Raw genomic sequence first — 26531 nt, 5'->3', positions numbered from 1 at the left:
GTGCATAATTGACACAGAGGTGAGGATGGGTAGAGGAAATGAGGGCTTAATCAACTTCTAGACCATGAACCCGCTGTTGGGTAGGGACCGTCTCTATATGTTGCCAACTTGTACTTCCCAAGCACTTAGTACAGTGCTCTGCACACAGTAAGCACTCAATAAATACGATTGACCATCGACCCCCAGCCCACGTCATTCCCCGGGCCTGGAATGCCCTCCCTCTGCCCATCCCTCTGCCCTTCCTCCCTTCACGGCCCTACTGAGAGCTCACCTCCTCCAGGAGGCCTTCCCAGACTGAGCCCCTTCCTTCCTCTCCCCCTCGTCCCCTTCTCCATCTCCCCATCTTACCTCCTTCCCTTCCCCACAGCACCTGTATATATGTATATATGTTTGTACATATTTGTTACTCTATTTATTTATTTTACTTGTACATATCTATTCTATTTATTTTATTTTGTTAGTATGTTTGGTTTTGTTCTCTGTCTCCCCCTTTTAGACTGTGAGTCCACTGTTGGGTAGGGACTGTCTCTATATGTTGCCAACTTGTACTTCCCAAGCGCTTAGTACAGTGCTCTGCACACAGTAAGCGCTCAATAAATACGATTGATGATGATGATGATGAATTAGGAAAGCCTCTTGGAGATCAATCAGTGAACCAATCTTGAGCCCAGACTGTGGGCAGGATACTGTACTTAGCGTTGGAGAGAATACTACACGATAGAATTGGTAGATATGTTCCCTGTTCACACAACCTTACAGTCTAGAGTGGGAGACAGACATTAATGTAAGTAAATAAGTTATGGAAATGTACATAGTGCTTTGGGGCTCTAAACACAGTAAGTGGTCAATAAATACGATTGATTGATTGATTTGGGGCTGAGGGAAGGGTGAATAAAGGATGCAAATCCAAGTGCAAGGGTGATGCAGAAGGGAGTGGGAGAAGAGGAAAAGAGAGCTTAGTCAGGGAGGCCGTCTTGGAGGAGATGTGCTTTTATTCATTCATTCAATCATATTTGTTGAGCACTTACTGTGTGCAGAGCACTGTACTAAGCGCTTGGGAAGTACAAGTTGGCAACATATAGAGATGGTCCCTACCCAACAGTGGGCTCATGGAAGGTGGGGAGAGTGGTCATCTGCTGTACATGAAGAGCGAGGGTGTTTTAGGCTACAGGCAGGATATGGGCGAGAGTTCAGAGGTGAGATAGAGGATATCAGGGTATAGTGAGTAATAATAACAATAATAATAATGATGGCATTTATTAAGCGCTTACTATGTGCAAAGCACTGTTCTAAGCGGCGGGGAGGTTACAGGGTTATCAGGTTGTCTCACGGGGGGCTTACAGTCTTAATCCCCATTTTGCAGATGAAGGAACTGAAGCCCAGAGTAGTTAAGTGACTTACCCAAAGTCACACAGCTGACACTTATTTGAACCCACAACCTCTGACTCCAAAGCACGGGCTCTTTCCACTGAGCCACGCTGCTTCTCTAAGTAGGTTGGTGTTAGACGAGTGAGGTATGTGGGTTGGGTTGTAGTAGGAAAGCGGCAAGGTAAACTAAGAGAAGACAAGGTGATTGAGCGCTTTAAAGCTGGTATAAGGACTTTCTGTTTGATGTGGAGGTGGATGGGCAACCCCTGGAGGTTCTTGAGGAGTGGGGAAATATGGACTGAATGGTTTTGTAGAAAAATGATCTGACCCGCGGGGTGAAGTATTTGATTTTAGGAGGGTTTTTAACCTGGGGAGAGTGGTGTACTACTGTCAGATATGAGCCCATTGTTGGGTAGGGACAATCTATATATGTTGCCGATTATTACTTCCCAAGAGCTTAGTACAGTGCTCTGCACACAGTAAGCGCTCAATAAATATGATTGATTGAATGAATGAATGAGTTTCAGGCCTGAGACAGAATGTGGACAAGGGCTCAGTGGCTGGCAGCAAAGACGAGATTGAGGTACAGAGATTAATTTGGCATTAAAGAAGCAGAGTGTGTGGGTTGAATTGTAGTAGGAGATCAGCGAGATAAGGCCAGAAGGGAAGAGCTGATTGAGTGCCTAAAAGCTTTGGAGTCAGAGGCCATGGGTTCAAATCCCGGCTCCGCCAGTTGTCAGCTCTGTGACTTTGGGCAAGTCACTTCACATCTCTGTGCCTCAGTTCCCTCATCTGTAAAATGGGGAGTAAGACTATGAGCCCTCTGTGGGACAATCTAATCACCTTGAACCTCCCCAGTGCTTAGAACAGTGCTTTGCACATAGTAAGCGCTTAATAAATGCCATCATTATTATTATTATTATTAAAAGCCAGTGATGAGGAATTTCTGTTTGCTGTGGAAATGGAGTGGAAGCTATTGAAGGTTTCTGAGAAGAGTGGGAAGGTATGGACTCAACATTTATGTATTATTATTAGTAATCAATCAATCAATCAATCGTATTTATTGAGCGCTTACTGTGTGCAGAGCACCGTACTAAGCGCTTGGGAAGTACAAGTTGGCAACATATAGAGACAGTCCCTCTAAATTACCTGTTTATTCATATTAATGTCTGTCTCCACTTCTAGAAAGTAAGCTCGTTTTGGGCAGGGAAAGTGTCTGCTAATTCTGTAGTATTGCACTCTCCCATATGCTTAGTACAGTGTTCTGCACATAGTAAGGGCTCAATAAATAAGTGTGTCTCCACCACCTCAGAGACATTTCTGCTAAGAAATGTCCTTGCCATTAGCCTTTCTGATCTGATTTGGCTGACCCATGGACAATTCATCCTTCTGCTGTGGGCATCCTCTGCCTATTTTATGGTTGCTTCTGCAGGTTAATTACTAACTGCCCTCTATGGTGTCATCATCTGTTTATTTTATTATTGCCATTGCATGTTAATTGTTAACCGCTCTTGGTGATGTCATCATTTCCTTATTTTATTATTGCTATCGCATGCTAATTGTTAACTGCTCTTGGTGATGTCATCATCTACTTATTATTGCCAAGGCCTGTTAATTGTTAGCTGCTCAGAAGCAGCGTGGCTCAGTGGAAAGAGCACGGGCTTTGGAGTCAGAGGTCATGGGTTCAAATTCCTGTGCTGCCAATTGTCAGCTGTGTGACTTTGGGCAAGTCACTAAACTTCTCCGTGCCTCAGTTACCTCATCTGTAAAATGGGGATTAAGACAGTGAGCCCCTGGTGGGACAACCTGATCACCTTGTAACCTCCCCAGCACTTAGAACAGTGCTTTGCACATAGTAAGTGCTTAATAAATGCCATCATTATTATTATTATTGATAAATGCTATTGATTGATTGTTAATAATAATGGCGTTTGTTAAGTGCTTACTATGTGCCAAGCACTGTACTTAGCACTGGCAGAGATTCCAGATACTCATGTTGGACGCAGTGCCTGTCCAGTGTGAGCCTCATAGTTATGAGAGAGAGAACAAATATTGAACCTCCATTTTACAGATGAGGGAACTGAGACCCTGAGAAGTGAAGTGACTTGCCCAAGGTAACAGCAGACAAGTGGCCGAGCTGGCATTAAAATTGAGGTCCTCTGACTCGCAAGCTTATGCTCTTTCCACTAGGTCACACTGCTTCATTTTAAGCAGCGTGCCTCAGTGGAAAGAGCCCGGGCTTTGGAGTCAGAGGTCATGGGTTCGAATTCCAGCTCCGCCAGTTGCCAGCTCTGTGACTTTGGGCAAATCACTTAAATTCTCTGTGCCTCAGTGACCTCATCTGTAAAATGGGGATTAAGACTGTGAGCCCCCCGTGGGACAACCTGATCACCTTGTAACAGTGCTTTGCACATAGGAAGCGCTTAATAAATGCTATCATTATTATTATTTTTTTTTTTTTCAGAAAAGTGATCCGGGCAGCAGTTCCAAGCAGCATAGTCCTCTACTTTTTCTTGTTGAGTGTGTGTAGGAATTGCAAAATGCCCAGAAATGAACACTAATATATACTGTATATACTAGTGTATATGGAGTGAGTGTCCTTTCTGAATTAACCTAATCCCTTTTTGGGATGTACAGCCATAATTTAACATAAGTAATAATAATAATAATAATAATAATAATAATAATAATAATAATAATAATGATAATGACATTTATTAAGCGCTTACTAAGTACAAAGAACTGTTCCACGGACTGGGGAGTTTACAAGGTGATCAGGTTGTCCCACGTGGGGCTCACAGTCTTAATCCCCATTTTACAGATGAGGGAACTGAGGCACAGAGAAGTTAAGTGACTTGCCCAAAGTCACACAACTGACAAGTGGCGGAGCCGGGATTTGAACCCATGACCTCTGACTCCAAAGCAGTGTGGCTTATTGTCTAAGTAAGATTGGTTAATCACAGGACAGAGATATTTTCTCCTTTTTTCTCCTGTTTGAAAAATTATGGTGGGCATGAGGATGAAGTTGACTCTGATAAATAATTGAGAAAGTATAGCATTATTCCCATTCTCCTTCCCTGTCCAGGGATAGAGAATTGGATTGAACGTTTTGGATGCATTTTTCTTTCGTAACTAATAATGGTGTGTTACTTTGGTTTTATTTTTCCTTTTTGTCATCGACAGTGCTCCAGTACTTGTGCTAGTGGATTTCAGCGAAGGGTTGTGGTGTGCCAGGATGAGAATGGAAGAAGTGCCAATTATTGTGTGGAAACTGCCAAACCACCGGAATCTAGGGACTGTGATACTGGGCTGTGTCCTAGATGGAACTATGGAAGCTGGGGAGAAGTAAGATTCGTTCAGTCATATTTATTGAGCGCTTACTGTGTGCAGAGCACTGTACTAAACACTTGGGAAGTACAAGTTGGCAACATATAGGGACAGTCCCTATCCAACAGTGGGCTCACAGTCTAGAAGGGAGATGTCTTCCAAACCCCTTCTTAAAAATTTTTAAATGCACAGAGAAGTTAAAGGCGGTTAAATTCATTCCTGAAGGAAGAGAGGAAACCTATCAGCCAGTCCAATCTGAGTGAAATCAAATTCCGTTAAGCAAATCCACATCATTGTGTTTAATAATGTCACCTTTTATTTAAGTACTTTTCATGAAAATAACAACTTTGGTGACTGATAATGAAAAGCGACTATCAGATGCAGGCAGTGCGGCCATGCTAGGAAACACCTGTTTGTTCACTTACTTAGAAGCAGCGTGGCTCAGTGGAAAGAGACTGGGCTTTGGAGTCAGAGGTCATGGGTTCAAATCTAGCTCCACCACTTTCATTCATTCAGTCATATTTATTGAGCGCTTACTGTGTGCAGAGCACTGTACTAAGCACTTGGGAAGTACAAGTTGGCAACATATAGAGACAGTCCCTACCCAACAGCGGCTCACCGTCTAGAAAGGAGATGTCTTCCATACCCCTTCTTAAACATTTTTAAATACACAGAGATGTTAAAAGCAGTTAAATTCATTCCTGAAGGAAGAGAGGAAACCTATCAGTCTGTCCAATCTGAGTGAAATCAAATTCCGTTAAGCAAATCCACGTCATTGTGTTTAATAATGTCACCTTTTATTTAAGTACTTTTCATGAAAATAACAATTTTGGTAATTGATAATGAAAAGTGACTATCAGATGCAGGCAGTGCAGTCATGCTAGGAAACACCTGTTTGTTTACTTAGAAGCAGCATGGCTCAGTGGAAAGAGACTGGGCTTTGGAGTCAGAGGTCATGGGTTCAAATCCAGGCTGCACTACTTTCATTCATTCATTCATTCGTATTTATTGAGTGCTTACTGTGTGCAGAGCACTATACTAAGCGCTTAGGAAGTACAAGTTGGCAACATGTAGAGATGGTCCCTACCCAACAGCGGGCTCACAGTCTAGAAGGGCGATGTCTTCCAAACCCCTTCTTAAAAATTTTTAAATGCACAGAGACGTTAAAGGCGGTTAAATTCATTCCTGAAGGAAGAGAGGACACTGATAGACTGATAGGTATCAGTCTGTCCGATCTGAGTGAAATCAAATTCTGTTAAGCAAATCCACATCATTTTAATTGATGTCACCTTTTATTTAAGGACTTTTCATGAAAATAACAACTTTCTTTGGTGATTGATAATGAAAAGTGACTATCAGATGCAGGCAATGCAGCCATGCTAGGAAACACCTGTTTGTTTAGTTACTTAGAAGCAGCGTGGCTCAGTGGAAAGAGCCTTGGCTTTGGAGTCAGAGGTCATGGGTTCAAATCCAGGCTCCACCACTTTCATTCATTCATTCATTCAATCGTATTTATTGAGCGCTTACTTTGTGCAGAGCACTGTGCTAAGCGCTTGGGAAGTAATAATCAGCAACCTATAGAGATTGTCCCTACCCAACAGCAGGCTCACAGTCTAGAAGGGAGAGACAGACAACAAAACAAAGCATATTAACAAAATAAAATAAATAGAATAAATATGTACAAGTAAAATAAATGAATCAATAGAGTAATAAATATGTACAAACATATATACATATATAAAGGTATATACACTTGTCAGCTGTGTGACTTTGGGCAAGTCACAACTTCATAACTTCTCTGTGCCTCAGTTACCTCATCTGTAAAATGGGGATTAGGACAGTGAACCCCATGTGGAACAACCTGCTCATCTTGTAACCTCCCCAGTGCTTAGAACTGTGCCTTGCACATAGTAAGCGCTTAATAAAGGCCATTATTATTACTATTATTATTAAAAAATAATGTTTTACAATACTTTAAAAATATTTTTAAATTGTATTTCATTATGATTTTCTGCAATTCCCAAACAGTTAGCCCATTATAACTGTATATTTCTAGATTCCTTTCTAGTTAATTTCTTTTTCCTTATTTTTAGAAAAATTGGTATTAGAGATAATACAGTTTCGGCCAGCCAGTCAAGAAAAAGTACCTGCTAAAGTGTTGTCAATGCCACTGAATTATTTTATCTATTTGACTAAATTGATTACTAAGACTAAAGAATGATAATAATGATGGTATTTGTTAAGCGCTTACTATGTGCCAAGCACTGTTCTAAGCACTGAAAATAAAGTGCTTTATGAAGTGGGGGAAATAATATTGAAATGATGTTTACTCCTTATAAAAGGTGGAGTTGTAGGTAAAAATATTAGCGTGGGAGAGAGATATGGTGAAATCAGATTAAAATTAGGTAGGAATACATACTGCATCTGGTTTTATTTATTACTTTCTGTAATACGTTTTTATTCTTTGGGTACTGTAGAGTAAGTGATTAAGTACCATAAAAACAAATACATAAGTGTATTAGTTAAATGGAAATGCTATTGACATCGAATCAGTTTGGGGTCCGCTTTCCCTTTTATTATTTGTTCATCATTCTCAGGGAGGAACTCTTCTATATGAAGTGTAAACCTAACCTCACGACCTGTTACCATTCACCTAATTTTCAAATGGGCCTTGAACGGAACCATTTCCTTTGTAACTTAAAAGATGCTAGTCGTTTCTATGAAGTTGCTAATGAAAGAAAATGAATATCTTACCTGACCAAAACAAGGAGGGGGTAAACAATGACATTTCTTTCCTACATTTATGCTTTTAGTGTTCACAGACCTGCGGAGGAGGAATAAAAACAAGATTAGTGATCTGTCAGCTTCCTAATGGCCAAATGTCAAGCGATCAAAATTGTGAAATCCTTGATAAGCCACCTGCTATGGAACAATGTCAAGTGCATGCTTGTCCCGATGGGGCTTCGTGGTATAGAGGACCATGGAAATCGGTACGATAGCATGAAGTTTTTGTTATGTGTCTTTGCTTTCTCGCTTTAACTCAGCCTTCTTTGTGAAACAGAGCGTTCCTGTTTGATTACAGGGGAGTAGAACTTCTTGGAGTATATGAACTCTAGCTTCTTTTCCATCTTCAGAAGAAGCTTTCAATTTTTTCAGCATTCAGCATTCTATTTGACTTCTAGTATTAAATAGGATGCTTAAGTCAGTTTGAGATTCAAATCTCAAAGTCATGTAATTTATACAGTAGCAATATGTACATTTATATTTATGTGTATATAGGGATTCTCGATGCGTATCCATTACGTTGTGTATATTTGGATTACCCTGTAATCAATCAGCAATATTTTTTTGTATATTTGTTTTTCGAGTTAATATTTGTGCCTCTATGTTTGGTGAATTAAGGCTGTTTTTGCTGAATTGTTCATTTAATTGTATATTGCTTCTGTCTGCATCAATGTCTTATTAACTGGTACAGATCAGATCGCATGTTTAAATATTTTTGAACTTGGTGCTTTTAAACAATGTGAAAACATTTTGTCAAGGAAAAATTCACTCAAGTAATTTTTTATAATTTTTTACATATCGGCAATGAACATTGATAATTTATATGATAATATTTTAATAATATTTATTCCTTCCACTGTGTGGACATCGTATATTTTTATAGCCACAGATTAATCCATGAAATATTTTTCATAGATATTTTATCAAGGCTAGGGTTTAGGTGCTGAGTATTCTACTGAAAAGGGAGCCTTAAAACATGAATTACCTTTGACAACTATTTTTGTAGTTGTCCTTTGAATCTATAGGCAATGAGGCATTCCTCGAGCATTTATTGCCAGATTCTAAAACCACCAACCTCTGCAGTGTGCCATTTAGTGTTCTGCAAAACAGGGCTCTTGTAGTTGGAGATGGAGCCCAAATTTGAAAACCTCTCAAAGCCATTAATGAAAGCAGCACATATTTTTGATGTTAAGAAATATTTCAAGCCAAATAAGGTTCCTTATCTTATGGTTTCCTTTTAAATGATTGAAAAAAAATGAAGGAACAGCTTTGGCAGGAGTATGTATTTTAAACCCTTAGTATTTTGAAATGGCTTTGACTGAATGGCCTTCCTCATTTTGTAGAGTATTTGCAGAATTCAGTATTTAGTCCTGCCACTGTTTAATTTTTTTTTTAAATGAAGAACATTTGTTGAGTACCTACTGTGTGCAGAGTACTGTAAGTAGCATTTGGGAAAGTACAGTAGGGTCAACAGATAATGGCATGATGCCTACCCTCAAGGAGTTTACAATATAGTAGGGTCAGAGGTACTGAAATAATTTACAGTGAGGAGGAAGAAGAAAATGAGGGATTTGTACCCAAGTCAGTGCTTAAGTAATCAGGTATATATAAGATATGTACACAAATGCCCAGTGGAAAGATACACAAACCTGGGATTCAGGAGATCTGAGTTCTAATCCCGGATCCATCACTTACCTACTCTCCTTCCTTGGGCAAGTCACTGAAATCCTCTGTGCCGTAGTCTCCTAATTTTTAAAGTGGGGATTTTAAATACCCACTGTTACTTCCTGTTAGACCGTAAATCCCTTGGGGCAGGGACTATATCCGTCCTGATCATCTTTATCTACCTCAGTACCTAGTATAGTGCTTGGCAAATAATAAGTGCTTAAGAAATATCACAATCATCATCATTACTATCATTATGATCATTCTTAAGTCCTACAGGAAGTTGTGACTGCATCAGTGATTTGGTAGTGCAGAAATAGCAATTTTGGAGATTCAACCTAAGGAGTTTAAATAATGGAATTGTTAGTTGTTTTCCATTAAGAATGTCTGTACAATATATAAAAGGTCAATGTAATAATTTCAAACATTGGCAGCTGGAGAATGCATTGATAAGTTTGGTAGTATAACTTCTGTCAATCTTGTAAGTCTGATAGTAACATGTAATTAATACTCTCCTGAATACTTCATGTCCCGGGAACATTACACTAGAGTTTACCTTTGTTACGGCAGATAGCCATCACTTTGTTTAAAAAATCCTAATATTTAGCTATGATAAAGTCAGAGAGTGCTTTTAGACTGTGAGTCCACTATTGGGTAGGGACTGCCTCTATATGTTGCCAACTTGTACTTCCCAAGCGCTTAGTACAGTGCTCTGCACAGACTAAGTGCTCAATAAATACGATTGAATGATTGATTGTTAAACTCCTTTAGGTCAGGAATTGTGTCTACTGTACTCTGTTGTACATTCTAGAGAAGCAGCGTGGCCCAGTAGAAAGAGCCCGGGCTTTGGAGTCAGAGGTCATGAGTTCAAATCCCGCCTCTGCCAGTTGTCAGCTGTGTGACTCTGGGCAAATCACTTCACTTATCTGTGCCTCAGTTCCCTCACCTGTAAAATGGGGATTAAGACTGTGAGCCCCCCGTGGGACAACCTGATCTCTTTGTAACCTCCCCAGCGCTTAGAACAGTGCATTGCACATAGTAAGCGCTTAATAAATGCCATTATTATTATTATTATTATTCTCTTAAGTGCTTACTACAGTGCTCTGCCTACAGTAAGTTCTCAGTGCCATCCATTGATTGATTGAAGAAATTGTGTAATATCTGTCAATTTATTAGTTACATTTACCTAGTAATTGTACCCAGATGTACTAGGAGCTGTTTGAAAATATAATCTTATCTTTACTACATGACCAATAGGATGCAAAATCTCTGGCTATTTTGAGGCCAATGAAGAGAGATCAGATAATTTGTATATTCCCTTTACTGCCCCTCTGCACACTTATGCTTCTACAGCAGCCCATGGTAAAGCCATTACAGTCCGTCGAAATGCACATCTCTTCGGAAATTCAGGACATTAAGGTCATTTTATATTTGTTTTCCCAGAGTTATTTTAATGTCTAGGGAAGGCCTGTTTGAACTTTCCTCAAAATTGGTAATTATTTTACACTGGATTCAAAATGGACTAAACTACCAGAGCAAGCCATGGTGCTGTTGGAGACACACAGTATTCAGTACTGAGGTTGAGAACAATCACAATTCAATGACTCAGTGATATCCAACCTCATCAATAGCTAAGTAATCCATTACCAGCTTGAATTGATCTTGAATATTATCCAGTTCTTAGTATAGCACTAAGTATTGTTTGAGGAATCCAGAACCTAGTATAATACTTTGTACCATGCAAGTGCTCAATAAATACTTGAAGAAAATGTTGTGCCTACCAAAACTGTGTGATTAATGGATTGGATACCACCATAACACACCACTAGACATTTAGATTTTTTTCTTTTTACCCTCGAGTCATATAAAATGATTGTTGGGGAAAAAACCCAAATCACTGAGTTAATAATAATAATAATAATGGCATTTGTTAAGCACTTCCTATGTGCAAAGCACTGTTCTAAGCGCTGGGGAGGATACAAGGTGATCAGAGTGTCCCACGTGGGGCTCACAGTCTTCATCCCCATTTTACAGATGAGGTAACTGAGGCCCAGAGAAGTTAAGTGACTTGCCCAAAGTCACACAGCTGACAATTGGCAGAGCCGGAATTTGAACCCATGACCTCTGACTCCCAAGCCCGTGCTTATTCTTCTCTGTGCTTTAGCAGTGTAGAATAGCCATGCAAAAAATATGCAAAAAAAAGGATATGGAGATTTCCAGATAATTTTTCCCCTTGTTAGAACATTTGTTAAATGCTTATTATGAGTCAAACACTGTTCTGAGCGCTGGGTTAAGTAGAAGGTAATCAGGGCAGGCATAGTCCCTTTCTCACGTGGTCTAAGTAGCAGGGAGAACAAGTATTTAATCCCCATTTTACAGATGAGGAAATGGAGGCACAGAGATGTTAAGTGACTTGCCCAAGGTCACACAGTTGCTACTTCCCTTCCTGGAGCTCGGGCAAGGTCAGGGTCACCTTAGGAGCCCTGGATTCTCTGGGGTGAATTGGGGACAACCCTACTTTAACAGGGAACCCCAAACTCTGGATCAGTCCAAATAAGGTTGGAAAGACGGAGACATTTCAAGTGCTTAGTACAGTGCTCTGCACACAGTAAGCACTCAATAAATACGATTCATTGATTGATTGATTGATTTCCAAGCCGTGAGTAGCCCCCTGGGATCTGAACCAAACCAATAATTTATTAATGCAGAATAGGTTTGGTTCCAAAATATGCTACTGGAGTAGGGTATACTCGGTGAATTCAGCACGTACCAGATTGAGAAGAAAAAAATACATCCTTTTAACTGTAGGTTCTTTTTTTTAACGTGTAAATAACAATAGAGACTTGGTTCTGTGCACAGAACTTCAGTGTAAATTATACCAGGGGATGAAAGATAATTGGTCTCAGTGGTTTTTCTGAGGTGCTAATGCTTAGATATTTTTTAATTAGATACATTTCTAATTTTCCTAAAAACCTATATTTTCAGAGAAGCCTTGATGACTTCCTCTTTGGTGCTAATCATCTCTGATCTTTGTAAAATAATAACTGAACCTTACTACTCTGTACAAAAATGGGATATACCTGATTTTCAATCTGTAACTCCAAAACAAAATTTAACCGAGGTGGCAATATTCAATAATACAAAATATGCAAAATTCTAAGCCCATAGGCACATACTTCAGCTTGACGGGGTCAATCTGAGTATTATTATTTATGTAATAAATTGTAATTAGGTATTTTTCCAAAAGATTTTAGTAGTACTTGACAAAAAACGATCAGATTATGAAGTTTTGAGGAAAAAGTAGAAGGTTTCTTTAGTGTTTCATTATGTTTCCTTGAATTATAAATTCCAGAAGAATTTGGTCTTTGAACAATGGAAGAAATGTAAAAAAACAAAAATGAAATGAAGTTTTGAAGTATAATGGATTTTTGCATCAATTAAAAAAGTCCTTATTTGCATTCCTATAAATTTCAAGATCAGAGCATATACCATTAAGTGCCTGCAGTTGCATTCTACATGAAGAATGTTTTTACTTAACCTTAAATTTAAACTTTTAAATTAAAAGGGATTAAGGGATCAGAAGTCGTGATTTTCAAACCAGGTACAACTTTGTATCATTTTCTGGGCTTCTGTGTATTTGGTTGAACATTAGAATGAACCATAGGAATTTTGTTACCAAACCAACATGTTTTTACCGCTGCAGAGACAAAACCTTTCAATAGGGCATTAGAAACATCTCCATTATGGAATATGGTTTATTTTGTTGCAGTTAATTTACTTTTAAACAAAATTGACAGATAATGTATTGAAAACAGAACGAACATCCCAACAATATGTTATAAATGTGTACTTTTTCCGCTGCATTCTAAAATTGTGTATTATAACCCTGTCTTCTTTCGTGCATGGTTTAAAAAAAAGAGTAAATCATTTTAAATTTGTGTCTGTTAATTTAATTCAGCTATTGTGCTGTGATTATTCAGTGTGAAATTGTATTTAACCCTTGTTATAGACATGTTCTGTTGTTTTGTGCTGTGTATAATAGGTGCATTTTAATTCATTGTCATAATATACAAAGAACTGTGGAATTAACCCTCCAGTGCAGAAATGTGTATAATCAGTGTATGAACTTTGTATTGCAATGAATTTCATTCCAGGATTTCAGTGGCACATTTTTCAGGTGAAACTGTTCAATTCCTTTGCATTATTATTAAAAAAAATTATAGATGCTGTCTTGCATTGTATATTTTACTGGAGTTGAATAATAATGCCTGCAAAAAATAGCAAATGCAAGAAACTGGGCCAAACTGTAATTTCATATTTTAAAACTATAAAATGTCTTAGGTTTTCTGTTAAATATTGAAAACATAGTTAAGCAGGAGAAAAAATAATGTATTAAGTTAAAAAGATTGTGGAATGGCATGGAGCTGTTTAAAAGGTGGGTAAAATTCTGCTTTTTCTTAACATATTCAGTGATTTTTCAAAAAAACACGGTAATAAATCAACAGGTTTTCATTTTTGTTTTGGATTTAGACCTTTGAATTTTAAAATGAAACTTGTAAAGTCTGAAGGAAATTCAAATAAGCGTTGAAATAATATCTCACATACCTTAGGGTTTTTTTGTTTGGGATGAAATATTCCTAAGTGAATGAAATCGCCCTTTTTATGGTATTTGTTAAGCTATGTGCCAGACACTGTACTAAGCACAGGGGTAGAAGCAAGGTAATCAGGTTGAACAGAGCCACTTATCCCACATGAGGCTCACAGTCCTAATCCCCACTTTACAGATGAGGAAACTGAGGCACAGAGAAGTTTAGTGACTTGCCTAAGTTCACACAGCAGACAAGTGATGGAGTCAGGATTATAACCCAGGTCCTTATGACTAACAGGCCTCTGCTTTATCCATTAGGCAACACTGCTTCTCATATTTTTATTATAATTACAGTTAAAATGGTTTACATATATTCTCTGGTTTTCAGTCAGCCAGATTCTAGTGCAAAATTAAAAGTCTTCACCAGCAAGGGTGCCATTTATGATCATCAATATTTCTGGTATTTTAAAATAAAGTGACATGACATCATAGGCATTAACGAATTCTCAAATTATGGAACCTCTGTTCCTTGTATGTGTGCGTCTGTAAGATTTAGCAGTTTGGCGAATTGAAAAAAAGGCACTGACAGTTTTTATTGAAAGGTACTAAGGAAATAACTGCTTTTAATCACTTATCAAGTACACGCAGTTTTCTTATAATATGTGGGATCACGGTCTTGAAGAACCTCGCATGAAATCAAACTTGCATTATAGCATTTATGACCTGATTGAAGCACCGTAAATGTATGCAATTGTTTCTTCTGGCATCAGATCACATTCTATCGAGACAGGCATGTGACATTGGAAGAATATTCCCTAATTTTGCAATAACGGTCAATCCACAGTGTGTAGTGGAAACATGCCTTTTGGGAGAATTGAATGTAACTGAACATTCTTGTAACCAAGCAGGGCCATTTCCCAATATTAGAGAGAAAGAATGGAAGACTGTAAATTCCTAGACTTTGCTGTGTTCTTCTGTCCTACTTTCCTCCTTCTCCTAAGCCCATCAGGAGTATTTACCCTCTTCTCCACCCCAATTGGCAATTTTCCAAAGAAAATCCTCAGTGACAACAGTGTATGGTCCTTTGTCAGAAATTAATGAAAGCCTACAAATTAATAATTCTGTGCTACTTCCTCCAGTCTGGGGGACCTTTTCAGATATCACCTTTAAACCAGAGTAATAAAATAACTTTGCCACTGAACATACGACCAGCTAAAACATGTGACTCCGAACTACAGAAAATGCTGTATGACATCAGGATGGCCTTTGTTATCCTAATGTGTTTGTTATTTAGTCAAACGAAAGACAGAAATAGTTTGGCCTCGGCTTTCAGTACAAAACCTGAAAACGGAATTGGCTACTTTCAGGAGAGAGACTGATCAGATGTTTCTAAGGCCCCACAAGAAATGATCGCTGCATGGTTCAAGGGATGAAAAATAGATGAGCCTGAAAATTTAGGGTATGGACATTTAACCCAAAGTGACCTGAAAGATAGATTCTCCCGATGCCCTTACTTATTAATAATAATACCAACAATGACAATAATAATAATAATAATAACAATAAGAATGATAGTGGTATTTGTTAAGCACTATGTGCCCAGCTCTGTACTAAAGACTGAGATAGATACAAGATCATCCAGTCACCCATGGAGTTCACAGGCTATTGCTTGTACTTCCCAAGTGCTCTTGTACTTCCCAAGCACTTAGTACAGTGCTCTGCACACAGTAACTGCTCAATAAATATGATTGATGATGATGATTCCCCACGTTACAGATGAAGGAGCTGAGGCACAGAGAAGAGACTTGACCAAGGTCACACAGTTGGCAAGTGGCAGAGGCAGCATTAGAACTCAGATCCTCTGACACCCAGACTCTACTAGGCGATGCTGCTTCTGCTGCTGCTTTTCTAGATTGTAAGCACGTTGTGGGCAGGAATGTGTCAACCAACTCTGTAATATTGTACTCTCCCAAGCTCTTAGTACAGAGCTGTGTATTCAGTAATAATAATAATAATGGTCTTTGTTAAGCGCTTAACTATGTGCCAGCCACCCTACTAAGCACTGGAGTGGATACAAGCAGATTCATTCATGCATTCATTCATTCAATTAGTACAGTGCTAAGCGCTTAATACAGTGCTCTGCATACAGTAAGCACTCAATAAATGCGATTGAATGAATGAATGAATTCAATTGGATTTATTGAGCACTTACTAGGTCCAGAGCACTGTACTAAGCGCCTGGAAAGTACAATTCGGCAACAGAGAGAGACGATCCCTAGCCAACAATGGGCTCACAGTCCGAACTCACAGAATGGGTTGGACACACTCCCTGTCCCACGTGGGGCTAACCGTCTCAATTCCCCAGTTTACAGATGAGGGAACTGAGGCCCAGAGAAGTGAAGTGACTTGTCCAAGGTCACACAGCAGACAAGTGGCAGAGCCAGGATTAGAATCCACGACCTTCCAACTCCCTGGCCTGAGCTCTCTCCATTACGTCATGCTTTTTCAGTAAGCGATGAATGAATAGGATTGATTTATTAATTCAATAGTATTTATTGAGCGCTTACTGTGTGCAGAGCACTGTACTAAGTGCTTGGGAAGTACAAGATAATAATTAATAATCATAATAATAATTAATAATTGATATTCCCTCTGTTCTCTGGCAATGATTCTCAATCTTGCATGGGGAAATGATGGTCCCAGCTACAGCCCCAGGCCTGAGGCAAGGGCCTCAATGGCTGTATCACATGGACTTTACTGCTCTGTAAAATCGCTATGCACCTTTATGAATATCTCCAAAATGAGATTCCTTTTTTGTGTAATGGGAAAAGAAAGCAGGAGTAAGTATAGTCTGCCCACGGGCATAAATCAGTGAGAAATCTTAACCTTGAGGAACTGACTTGTTTTCTACTTTTGCAAACCATTAGATGATGACGGCTTTTGGTGGTGGTAGTACCATCATAAGAAGCAGCGTGGTGTAGTGGATAGAGTCAGAAGGTCTTGGGTTCTAATCCTGGCTCTGCACTTGTCTACTGTGTGACCTTGGGCAAATCACAGAAGCATCGTGGCTCAGTGGAAAGAGCCCGGGCTTTGGAGTCACAGTTCATGGGTTCAAATCCTGGCTCCGCCAATTCTCAGCTGTGTGACTTTGGGCAAGTTACTTAACTTCTCTGTGCCTCAGTTACCTCATCTGTAAAATGGGGGTTAAGACTGTGAACCCCACGTGGGACAACTTGATCACTTTGTAACCTCCCCAGCGCTTAGAACAGTGCTTTGCACATAGTAAGCGCTTAATAAATGTCATAATTATTACTTCTCTGTGCCTCAGTTACCTAATCTGTACAATGGGGCTTGAGACCGTGAGCCCCATGGGGGACAGGGACTGTGTCCAACACGGTATGCTTGCATCCACCCTAGCACTTAGTATAGTGCCTGGCACATAGTAAGCGCTTAACAAATACCATCATTATTCATTGGAGCCCGGGCTTTGGAGTCAGAGGTCATGGGTTCAAATCCTGGCTCCACCAATTGTCAGCTGTGTGACTTTGGGCAAGTCACTTAATGTCTCTGTGCCTCAGTTACCTCATCTGTAAAATGGGGGTGAAGACTGTGAGCCCCCGTGGGACAACCTGATCACCTTGTATCCCCCCAGTGCTTAGAACAGTGCTTGGCACATAATAAGTGCTTAACAAATACTATTAGTAGTAGTAGTAGTAGTAATAATAATAATAATAATAATGATGGCATTATTAGAACAGTGTGAAGCACTGTTCTAAGCGCCAGGGGGAATTCCAGACTGAGCCCCTTCCTTCCTCTCCCCCTCGTCCCCCTCTCCATCCCCCCATCTTACCTCCTTCCCTTCCCCACAGCACCTGTATATATGTATATATGGTTGTACATATTTATTACTCTATTTATTTATTTATTTATTTTACTTGTACATTTCTATCCTATTTATTTTATTTTGTTGGTATGTTTGGTTCTGTTCTCTGTCTCCCCCTTTTAGACTGTGAGCCCACTGTTGGGTAGGGACTGTCTCTATGTGTTGCCAATTTGTACTTCCCAAGCGCTTAGTACAGTGCTCTGCACATAGTAAGTGCTCAATAAATACGATTGATTGATTGATTGATTGATTGATTGATTGATCAGGTTGTCCCACGTGGGGCTCACAGTCTTAATCCCCATTTTACAGATGAGGTAGCTGAGGCCCAGAAAAGTTAAGTGACTTGCTCAAAGTCACACAGCTGACAAGTGGCGGAGCCGGGATTTGAACCCATGACCTCTGGCTCCCAAGCCCGGGCTCTTTCCATTGAGCCACGTAGTGGTAGTATTAATAGTAGCAGCAATACTAGTAGTAGCATTTATTGAGTGCTTGGAAAGGGGAGTGGGAATTAGATGGCCCCTGACCCTTGAGGGGAGGAGAGAGAGACTGGTGGCTGATGCATAGAGCAATGAAGCAATATGACATTGAAACAACAACAACATAATAATAATAATAATGGCATTTATTAAGCACTTACTATGTGCAAAGCACTGTTCTAAGCGCTGGGGAGGTTACAAGGTGATCAGGTTGTCCCATGGGGGGCTCACAGTCTTAATCCCCATTTTACAGATGAGGTAACTGAGGCCCAGAGAAGTTAAGTGACTTGCCCGGAGTCACACAGCTGATAATTGTCGGAGCCGGGCTTTGAACCCATGACCTCTGACTCCAAAGCCCGGGCTCTTTCCAATGAGCCACGCTGCTTCTAAAGGCAGGGACAAGTAGACATAAAATAAAAAATCAGTAGTGGCCTGGGACCAGAGGAGCAAAATTTCAGGCTTCTCGTGGCTCAGAGTCTAAAGTACAACTGTAGCTTCAGCTACTGCATCATTTTGGAGGCTTCTTGTTGATGTTGCTTTCTCTTTCTCATCAGGGTGGTGGAAGGTAGGATAGAGGGGGGCTTCTCAATAACATTCATTCATTCAATCGTATTTATGGAGTGCTTCCTGTGTGCACAGCACTGTACTAAGCGCTTGGAAAGTACAATTCAGCAACAGAGACAATCTCTCCCCAACAATGGGCTCGCAGTCTGGAAGGGGGGAGACAGAAAACAAAACAAGTAAACAGGCATCAATTGCTTCAATATGAATCAATAGAATGATAGATATATACACATGCATTCATTCATTCAATTGTATTTATTGAGCGCTTACTGTGTGCAGAGCACTGTACTAAGCGCTTGGGAAGGACACGTTGGCAACATATAGAGATGGTCCCCACCCAACAGTGGGCTCACAGTCTAGAAGGAGGAGACAGAGAGCAAAACAAAACATATGAACAAAATAAAATAATTAGAATAAATATGTACAAATAAGAGTAATAAATACGTACAAACATATATACAGATTTTAATAAAATGAATAGAATAATAAATTTGTACATTTATACACAAAGCCCTGGGACCTGTAGCTGGCAGCCTCGGAGAGCTTTCCAAGGCATACAATTGCTGGGGAAAATACGAAACAATCCCACGCCGCTCTCTCGGGAATCTTCAGAAGGAGCTTATCTGACTCCTCAGCTCTATTCCAGGGGAGTGGATTCATTCATTCATTCATTCAATGGTATTTATTGAGCGCTTACTGTGTGCAGAGCACTGTACTAAGTGCTTGGGAAGTACAAGTTGGCAACATATAGGGACGGTCCCAACCCAACAGTGGGCTCACAGTCTAGAAGGGGGAGATGGAGAACAAAACAAAACATATTAACAACCTGATCACCTTGTAACCTCCCCAGCGCTTAGAACGGTGCTTTGCACATAGCAAGCGCTTAATAAATGCCATCATTATTATTATTATTACTCAGCCGACTCAAGCCGAGGGGGTCCGCTGGGATCTCGGAGAGGAAGTCAGAGCCTCACTCTGGATGTACTGCAATTCTGGTCTGCAATACTGCAATATATACTATATTCTATTTATTTTATTTTGTTAGTATGTTTGGTTTTGTTCTCTGTCTCCCCCTTTTAGACTGTGAGCCCACTGTTGGGTAGGGACTGTCTCTATATGTTGCCAACTTGTACTTCCCAAGCGCTTAGTACAGTGCTCTGCACACAGTAAGCGCTCAATAAATATGATTGATTGATTGATTGGTCCTGCAGAAAGAGGAGGAATTTGTTCTCCCCCTCACCCGCCTCTCCTCCTCTGCTTCGAAGTCTTGCTCTGGGAGATCATTCATGGGGCGAAGGAAAGTAGGATGAGGCAAATATTTAGCCTCTTGGTTTCTTTGCAAGTCAAAAACGAAATGTTGAGTCACGGAGAAGGGAAGCGACACATGCTTCTCTGCAGCTATTTGGTGCCGGGTGTCTGTCAGAAAACCAAAGGATTCCAAGTCTTGTTTTTATTGGCTGACACAGACGGTGTCAGTAATTAGACTGCAACAAACTGCCATTTAGTAGGTGAAATATGTTTGCAAGATCTCCTGAAAATAGGGCATTTCCCATGTGGGCAGATTGGAAAATGTAAGAGTTTTATATATCACCCTTCTTGTCTAAAGGTGAAAACCTTTCATCAGTTTTGTTTTGTTTTTTCTTTTTGAATCTGGCTGGGAGGGATTTGGCACTAAAATATGTAAAGTGTTCCAAATTATTCCTGTTTCCAAAAGCCTTCCTTGACAAACCTCTCATCAACCCATCCTGTTTTCCCTCCCCACTATATCATCTGTGCCTTTCAGTCCATATGCCCACCCCAAAGCACTTATGTCCATGTCATAATATTTGGTTGCTTCACCTACCTGTCATTGATTTTAGTGTCTGTCTCCTCCGCTGAATTGTAAATTCCTTGAGAGCGGGGATCGTACTTTCCTGAGGGTTTTCATTCATTCATTCATTAAATCGTATTTATTGAGCACTTTCTGTGTGCAAAGCACTGAACTAAGTGCTTTTGAGAGTACAACAACAACCAGACACATTCCCTGCCCGCAACAAGCTTTCAGTCTAGAGGGTTTAGTATACTGTTCTGTGTGCAGTAAGCACATAATAAATCTGATTGATTCAAAGAAAAATGGTTAACTAAAGGCATTTTTCCACATAAATAGGGCCAGGGTGAGCCTCAGTTATTTGGCCACAGTGAAGTGGAAAAAAAAAAGGTTAATTCCCTTCACTCCACCCTTAGAATGACTATCTTAAGCCCATGAACATTGTGTACATCTCAACTGGGGATGCAGTGCAATGAAAGGACATCATATAGAAATCCATTCAGGGCCCTGAATCCTGACCATTTTTCCAGGGATTCCTGACCACCTCCTGGCTCTATAATAATAAAAATAATAACTGGGTTATTCATTAAGTTCTTACTATATGCCAAGATCCACCTTTTCCTCTCTATCCAAACTGCTACCACGTTAGTACAATCCCTCATTTTATCCCGACTGGATTACAGCATATTATACATTAACAGTGTATTAAGTGCTGGGGTAGAGCAAGGAGATTATCAGGGCAAGATAATCAGTTCTCACCTGAGGCTCACAGTTGAAGTAGGAGGGAGAACAGGTATAACGATAATAATAATAAAGACTAAATACTTGTTCATTCAGTCGTATTTCTTTGAGCACTTCCTGTGTGCTAAGCACTTGGAAAGTACAGTTTGGCAATAAAGAGAGACAATCCCTGCCCACATCGGGCTTACAGTGTAGAAAGGAGAAGACAGGCATCAAAACAAGTAAACAGGCATTAATATGTGTAAATAGAATTATAGATATACACATATATGCCTAAGCGTTGTGGGGCGGGGAGTGGAAGGGAAGGGCAAAGGGGGCGAGTTGAGGTGACATGGAAGGGAGGGAGACCTGAGGAAAAGAGGGCTTAGTCTGGGAAGGCCTCTTGGAGGATGTGAGCTTCAGTAGGGCTTTGAAGCAGGGAAGAGTGATTGTTTGGCAAATTTGAGGAGGGAAGGTAAGACATGGGCCAGGGGTCGAAGGCAGGACAGGTGAGAACGAGGCACAGTGAGCAGGTTGGCACCAGAGGAACAGACTGTGCTTGCTGGGATGAAGAAGGAGAGAAGGGAGGTGAGGTGAAAAGGGGCACGGTGATGGAGAGGTTTGAAGCCAATAGTGAGGAGTTTTTGTTTGATATGGAGGTTGGTAGGTAACCACTGGAGATTTTTGAGGAGTGGGGTGACATGCCCTGATCATTTCTGTAGAAAGATAATCTGAGCGGCAGAGTGAAGTATGGACTGAAGTAGGGAAAGGCAGGAGGTTGGGAGGTGAGAAAGGAGGCTGATGCTGTAATCCAGTCGGGATAAGATGAGGGATTGTACTAACGTGGTAGCAGTTTGGATAGAGAGGAAAAGGTTGATCTTGGCGATGTTGTGAAGGTGAGACCGGCAGGACTTGGTGATGGACTGGGTACATGGAGTGAATGAGAGAGCGGAGTCAAGGATGACACCAAGTTTGTGGGCTTGTGAGACAGAAAGGATGGTTGTGCCATCCGCAGTGATGGGAAAGTTAGGGAGAGGACAGGATTTGGGAGGGAAAATAAGGAGCTCTGTCTTGGACATATTGAATTGGAGGTGGCGAGAGGACATCCAAGGGGAGATGTCCTGAAGACCGGAGGAGATGTGAGCCTGGAGGAAGAGAGAGAGAGAACAGGGGAGGAGATGTAGATCTGGGTGTCATCCGCATAGAGGTGATAGTTGAAGCTGTGGGAGCGAATGAATTCTCCAAGGGAGTGAGTGTAGATGGAGAATAGAAGGGGACCGAGAACTGAACCTTGAGGTACTCCGACAATTAGGGGATGGGAGGCGAAGGAGACTGAGGATGATCGGCCAGAGAGATAGGAGGAGGACTAGGATACTAGATACATATCTATTCTATTTATTTTATTTTGTTAGTATGTTTGGTTTTGTTCTCTGTCTCCCCCTTTTAGACTGTGAGCCCACTGTTGGGTAGGGACCGTCTCTATATGTTGCCAATTTGTACTTCCCAAGCGCTTAGTACAGTGCTCTGCACATAGTAAGCACTCAAGAAATACGATTGATGGTGATGATGATGATGAGAGGACATAGTCAGTGAAGCCAAGGTTGTTAAGCGCTTACTATGTACCAAGCACTGTTCTAAGCCCTAAGGTAAGTACAACTTAGTCAAGTTGTATCAAATCAAATCCTTAATCAAATCCTTTCCCACACTGGGCTCTCACTTTTAATCCCCAATTTACAGATGAAGTAACTGAGGCCCAGAGATGTGAAGTGACTTAATAATAATAAAAAAAAATGATGGTACTTGTTAAGCGCTTCCTAGGTGCCAAGCACTGTTCTAACTGCTGGGGTACATACAAGGTAATCAGGTTGTCCCACGTGGAGGTCACAGTCTTAATCCCCATTTTACAGATGAGGTAACTGAGGCCCAGGGAAGTTAAGTGACTTGCCCAAAGTGACACAGTGGTGGAGTCAGGATTAGAACCCACAACCTCTGACTCCCAAGCCTGTGCTCTTTCCACTAAACCACGCTGCTCACAACAAAGAAGTGGCAGGGCCGGAATTAGAACCTAGAACTTCCTAACTCTCAGGCTCATGCTCTATTCACTAAACCACCCTACTTCTGAACCTCCATTCTACATATGAGGGAACTGAGGTACAGAGAAGTTAAGTAAACTGCCAAAGGTCACACAGCAGTCAAATGGTATCCACTAAGCCACTTTATTCTCCTTCCAGTTTCCTGTTGGCACAGATCCCACTTACGCCTTAGGCATAAAGGGGCTGGGAGCTTTCAAACTCTCACTGCGATTCAGGAAAAATGAATTTTGTGGGGTTGAATCATACAGTTTGGCTATTAATATTCATCAAACTCCCCCCTCTAGACTGTAAGCTCTGTTGTATCGTTCTCTCTCAAGTACTTAGGAGTACAATCCTCTGCACAGAGGAAGTGTTCAGTAAAGGGAAGCAGCCTGGCTCAGTGGAAAGAGCGTGGGTTTGGGAGTCAGAGGTCATGGGTTCAAATCCTGGCTCCGCCACTTGTCAGCTGTGTGACCTCGGGCAAGCCACTTAACTTCTCTGGGCCTCAGTCCCTCATCTGTAAAATGGGGACTAAAACTGTGAGCCCTGCGTGGCGGGGAAGCAGCGTGGCTGGGGAAGCGACGTGGCTCAGTGGAAAAGAGCATGGGCTTTGGAGTCTGAGGTCATGGGTTCAAATCCCAGCTCCGCCAATTATAAGCTGTGTGACTTTGGGTAAGTCACTTCACTTCTCTGGACCTCAGTTACCTCATCTGTAAAATAAGGATGAAGACTGTGAGCCCCCCATGGGACAACCTGATCACCTTGTAACCTCCCCAGTGCTTAGAAGAGTGCTTTGCACATAGTAAGCACTTAATAAATGCCATTATTATTATTATTATTATTGTGTCTACCCCAATGCTTAGAACAGTGCTTTTCACATAGTAAGCACTTAACAAATGCCATCATTATTGTCATTATTATTAAATACAATTGATTAATCAAATTAACCAGATAATTGTTCAACACTTCACTCTGCCTTTGAATTCATAGCCAGAAAGTCACTGTTTTCTGTATTAAGGAATGATAGTATTAGCCTCATGAGCCCAAGAATCTTGTTTAATTCCCACCTGTGTGTTTTCTCGCAGTGCTAAGTAGAGTGCTTGGCACACAGTAAATTTTTAATAAATGTTACTATTACCATAAATGGTATTTACTGAGACCCACTGGGTGCAATGAATCTTACTAAGTATGGAAAGTACGACAGAAAGAAGTGACAAATACCCTGCACACAAGAAGCTTGGACTGTAACAGGGTAGGTAGTACTAAAAGCACTTACCAATGGAGTTATTGGAATTAACATTGGAGTGTAAAATTGATTTAAATGTATGTACACGAAGTACTAAGGAGAGTAAAAAGAAAGTGCAGAAGATTGCTGGTGGACTTATACTATTTGGAATGCTGGAAAATCAAATGGCCAAGGCTTGTTGGAGGAAGTTGGATTTTAGGACATTTCATTCATTCATTCATTCATTCAATTGTATTTATTGATGCTTACTATGTGCAGAGCACTGTACTAAGCGCTTGGGAAGTACAAGTTGACAATATATAGAGACAGTCCCTACCCAACAACGGGCTCACAGTCTAGAAGGGGGAGACAGACAACAAAACAAAACATGTGGACAGGTGTCAAGTCATCAGAATAAATAGACATAAAGCTAGATGCACATCATTAACAAAATAAATAGAATAGTAAATATGTGCAAGTAAAAGAAATAGAATAATAAATCTGTACAAACATATACAGGTGCTGTGGGGAGGGGAAGGAGGTGGGGGGGGCATGGGGAGGAGGAGAGGGAAAAGGGGGCTCAGTCTGGGAAGGCCTCCTGGAGGAGGTGAGCTCTCAGTAGGGCTTTGAAGGGAGGAAGAGAGCTAGCTTGGCGGATGTGCAGAGGGAGGGCATTCCGGGCCATGGGGAGGACATTTCAGGTTGGGAGAATATACTGTGAGCAAGGGAATGGTAGTAGAGATGAGAGTTGAGAAGTGGTATAGCCTAGTGGATAGAGCACGGGCCTGGAAGTTGGAAGGACATGGGTTCTAGTCCCAGCTCCACAACTGGTCTGCTCTGTGATCTTGGTAAAGTCACTTAAATTCTCTGTGCCTCAGTTACCTCATCTGAAAAATGGGGATTAAGACCGTGAGCCCCGTGTGGGACATGAACTGTGTTCCAACATTACTGTATATCTACCCCAGCACTTAGAACAGTGCCTGGCACATAGTAAGCGCTTATTATTATTATTATTATTAAGTGCCGTCGAGTCGTTTCTGATTCTTAGCGACTCCGTGGATATACTTTCTCCAGAACGTCCTGTCCTCTGCCGTTATCCACAACCTTAATAATGGTTCTTCCGTTATCGTTGTTATGGTCTCTATCCATCCAGATGCTGGTCCGCCTCTTCCACGTTTCCCTTGGACTTTTCCTAGCATTAATGTCTTCTCCAGAGAATTAGTCCTCCCGAGTCCAAGTAAGCACTTAACAAATATGATAAAAAATGCATGAGAGAGCCAGACGTCCTTTAGAAGGACAACATGGGGGAACAGTGAGAGTGAGCAGAGGAATTACAGGTAAAGAGGGTAGATGTGTAAATTGGAGAGTTTGGAATGTGCCAGTTATATTGTTGTGTTGCACTCTCCCCAGTACAATGCTCTGCACGCAGTAAGCACACAATTAATCAATCAATCAATCAATCGTATTTATTGAGCGCTTACTGTGTGCAGAGCACTGTACTAAGCACTTGGGAAGTACAAGTCAGCAACACATAGAGACAGTCCCTACCCAACAGCGGGCTCACAGTCTAGAAGGGGGCTCACAGTCTAGAAGGGGGCTATGTGATAAATATGATTGATTGATTGATTAGAGAGTTTTGAAGCTAATTGTGATGAGCTTTTACTTAATGTGGAGAGAAATGCTAAACCAGTGAAGGTTATTGAGGAGAGATGTTCGTTAGGAGACTATTTTTTAATGGTATTTGCTAAGTGCTTACTATGTGCCAGATACTGTACTAAGCGCTGGGCAAATACTTGCTAATCAGGTTGTACACAGTCCATGTCCCAAATGGGGCTCTCAGTCTTAAGCCCCATGTTACAGATGAGGTAACTGAGGCACAGAGAAGTGAAATGACTTACCTGCAGGGGACAGGTGGCGAAGCTGGGGTTAGAATCCAGCTACCTCCGATTCCCAGGCCTGGGCTCTATCCACTAGGGCACAGAAGTCACCCAGCTAGTTTGAGGACCCTCAGTGACAAAGTAGTTTTTGCGGTCCCTTGTGGGACAGGCATTG

General features: G+C 40.9%; 1 protein-coding gene across 1 annotated transcript in view; it reads left to right on the top strand.

The window, feature by feature from the left end:
* Window positions 1-26531, top strand: part of ADAMTS20 (ADAM metallopeptidase with thrombospondin type 1 motif 20) — a 231939-nt gene that overhangs the window by 159994 nt on the left and 45414 nt on the right. The window contains exons 24-25 of the mRNA XM_038770479.1: window positions 4552-4713; window positions 7509-7685. Of these exons, the coding sequence (XP_038626407.1) occupies window positions 4552-4713; window positions 7509-7685 (339 nt within the window). The remainder of the gene's footprint in view (window positions 1-4551; window positions 4714-7508; window positions 7686-26531) is intronic.

Source organism: Tachyglossus aculeatus, chromosome 2, assembly GCF_015852505.1.
Source record: "Tachyglossus aculeatus isolate mTacAcu1 chromosome 2, mTacAcu1.pri, whole genome shotgun sequence".
In the NCBI taxonomy this organism is placed as follows: domain Eukaryota; kingdom Metazoa; phylum Chordata; class Mammalia; order Monotremata; family Tachyglossidae; genus Tachyglossus; species Tachyglossus aculeatus.
This window is presented reverse-complemented; position numbering and strand designations above follow the sequence as displayed.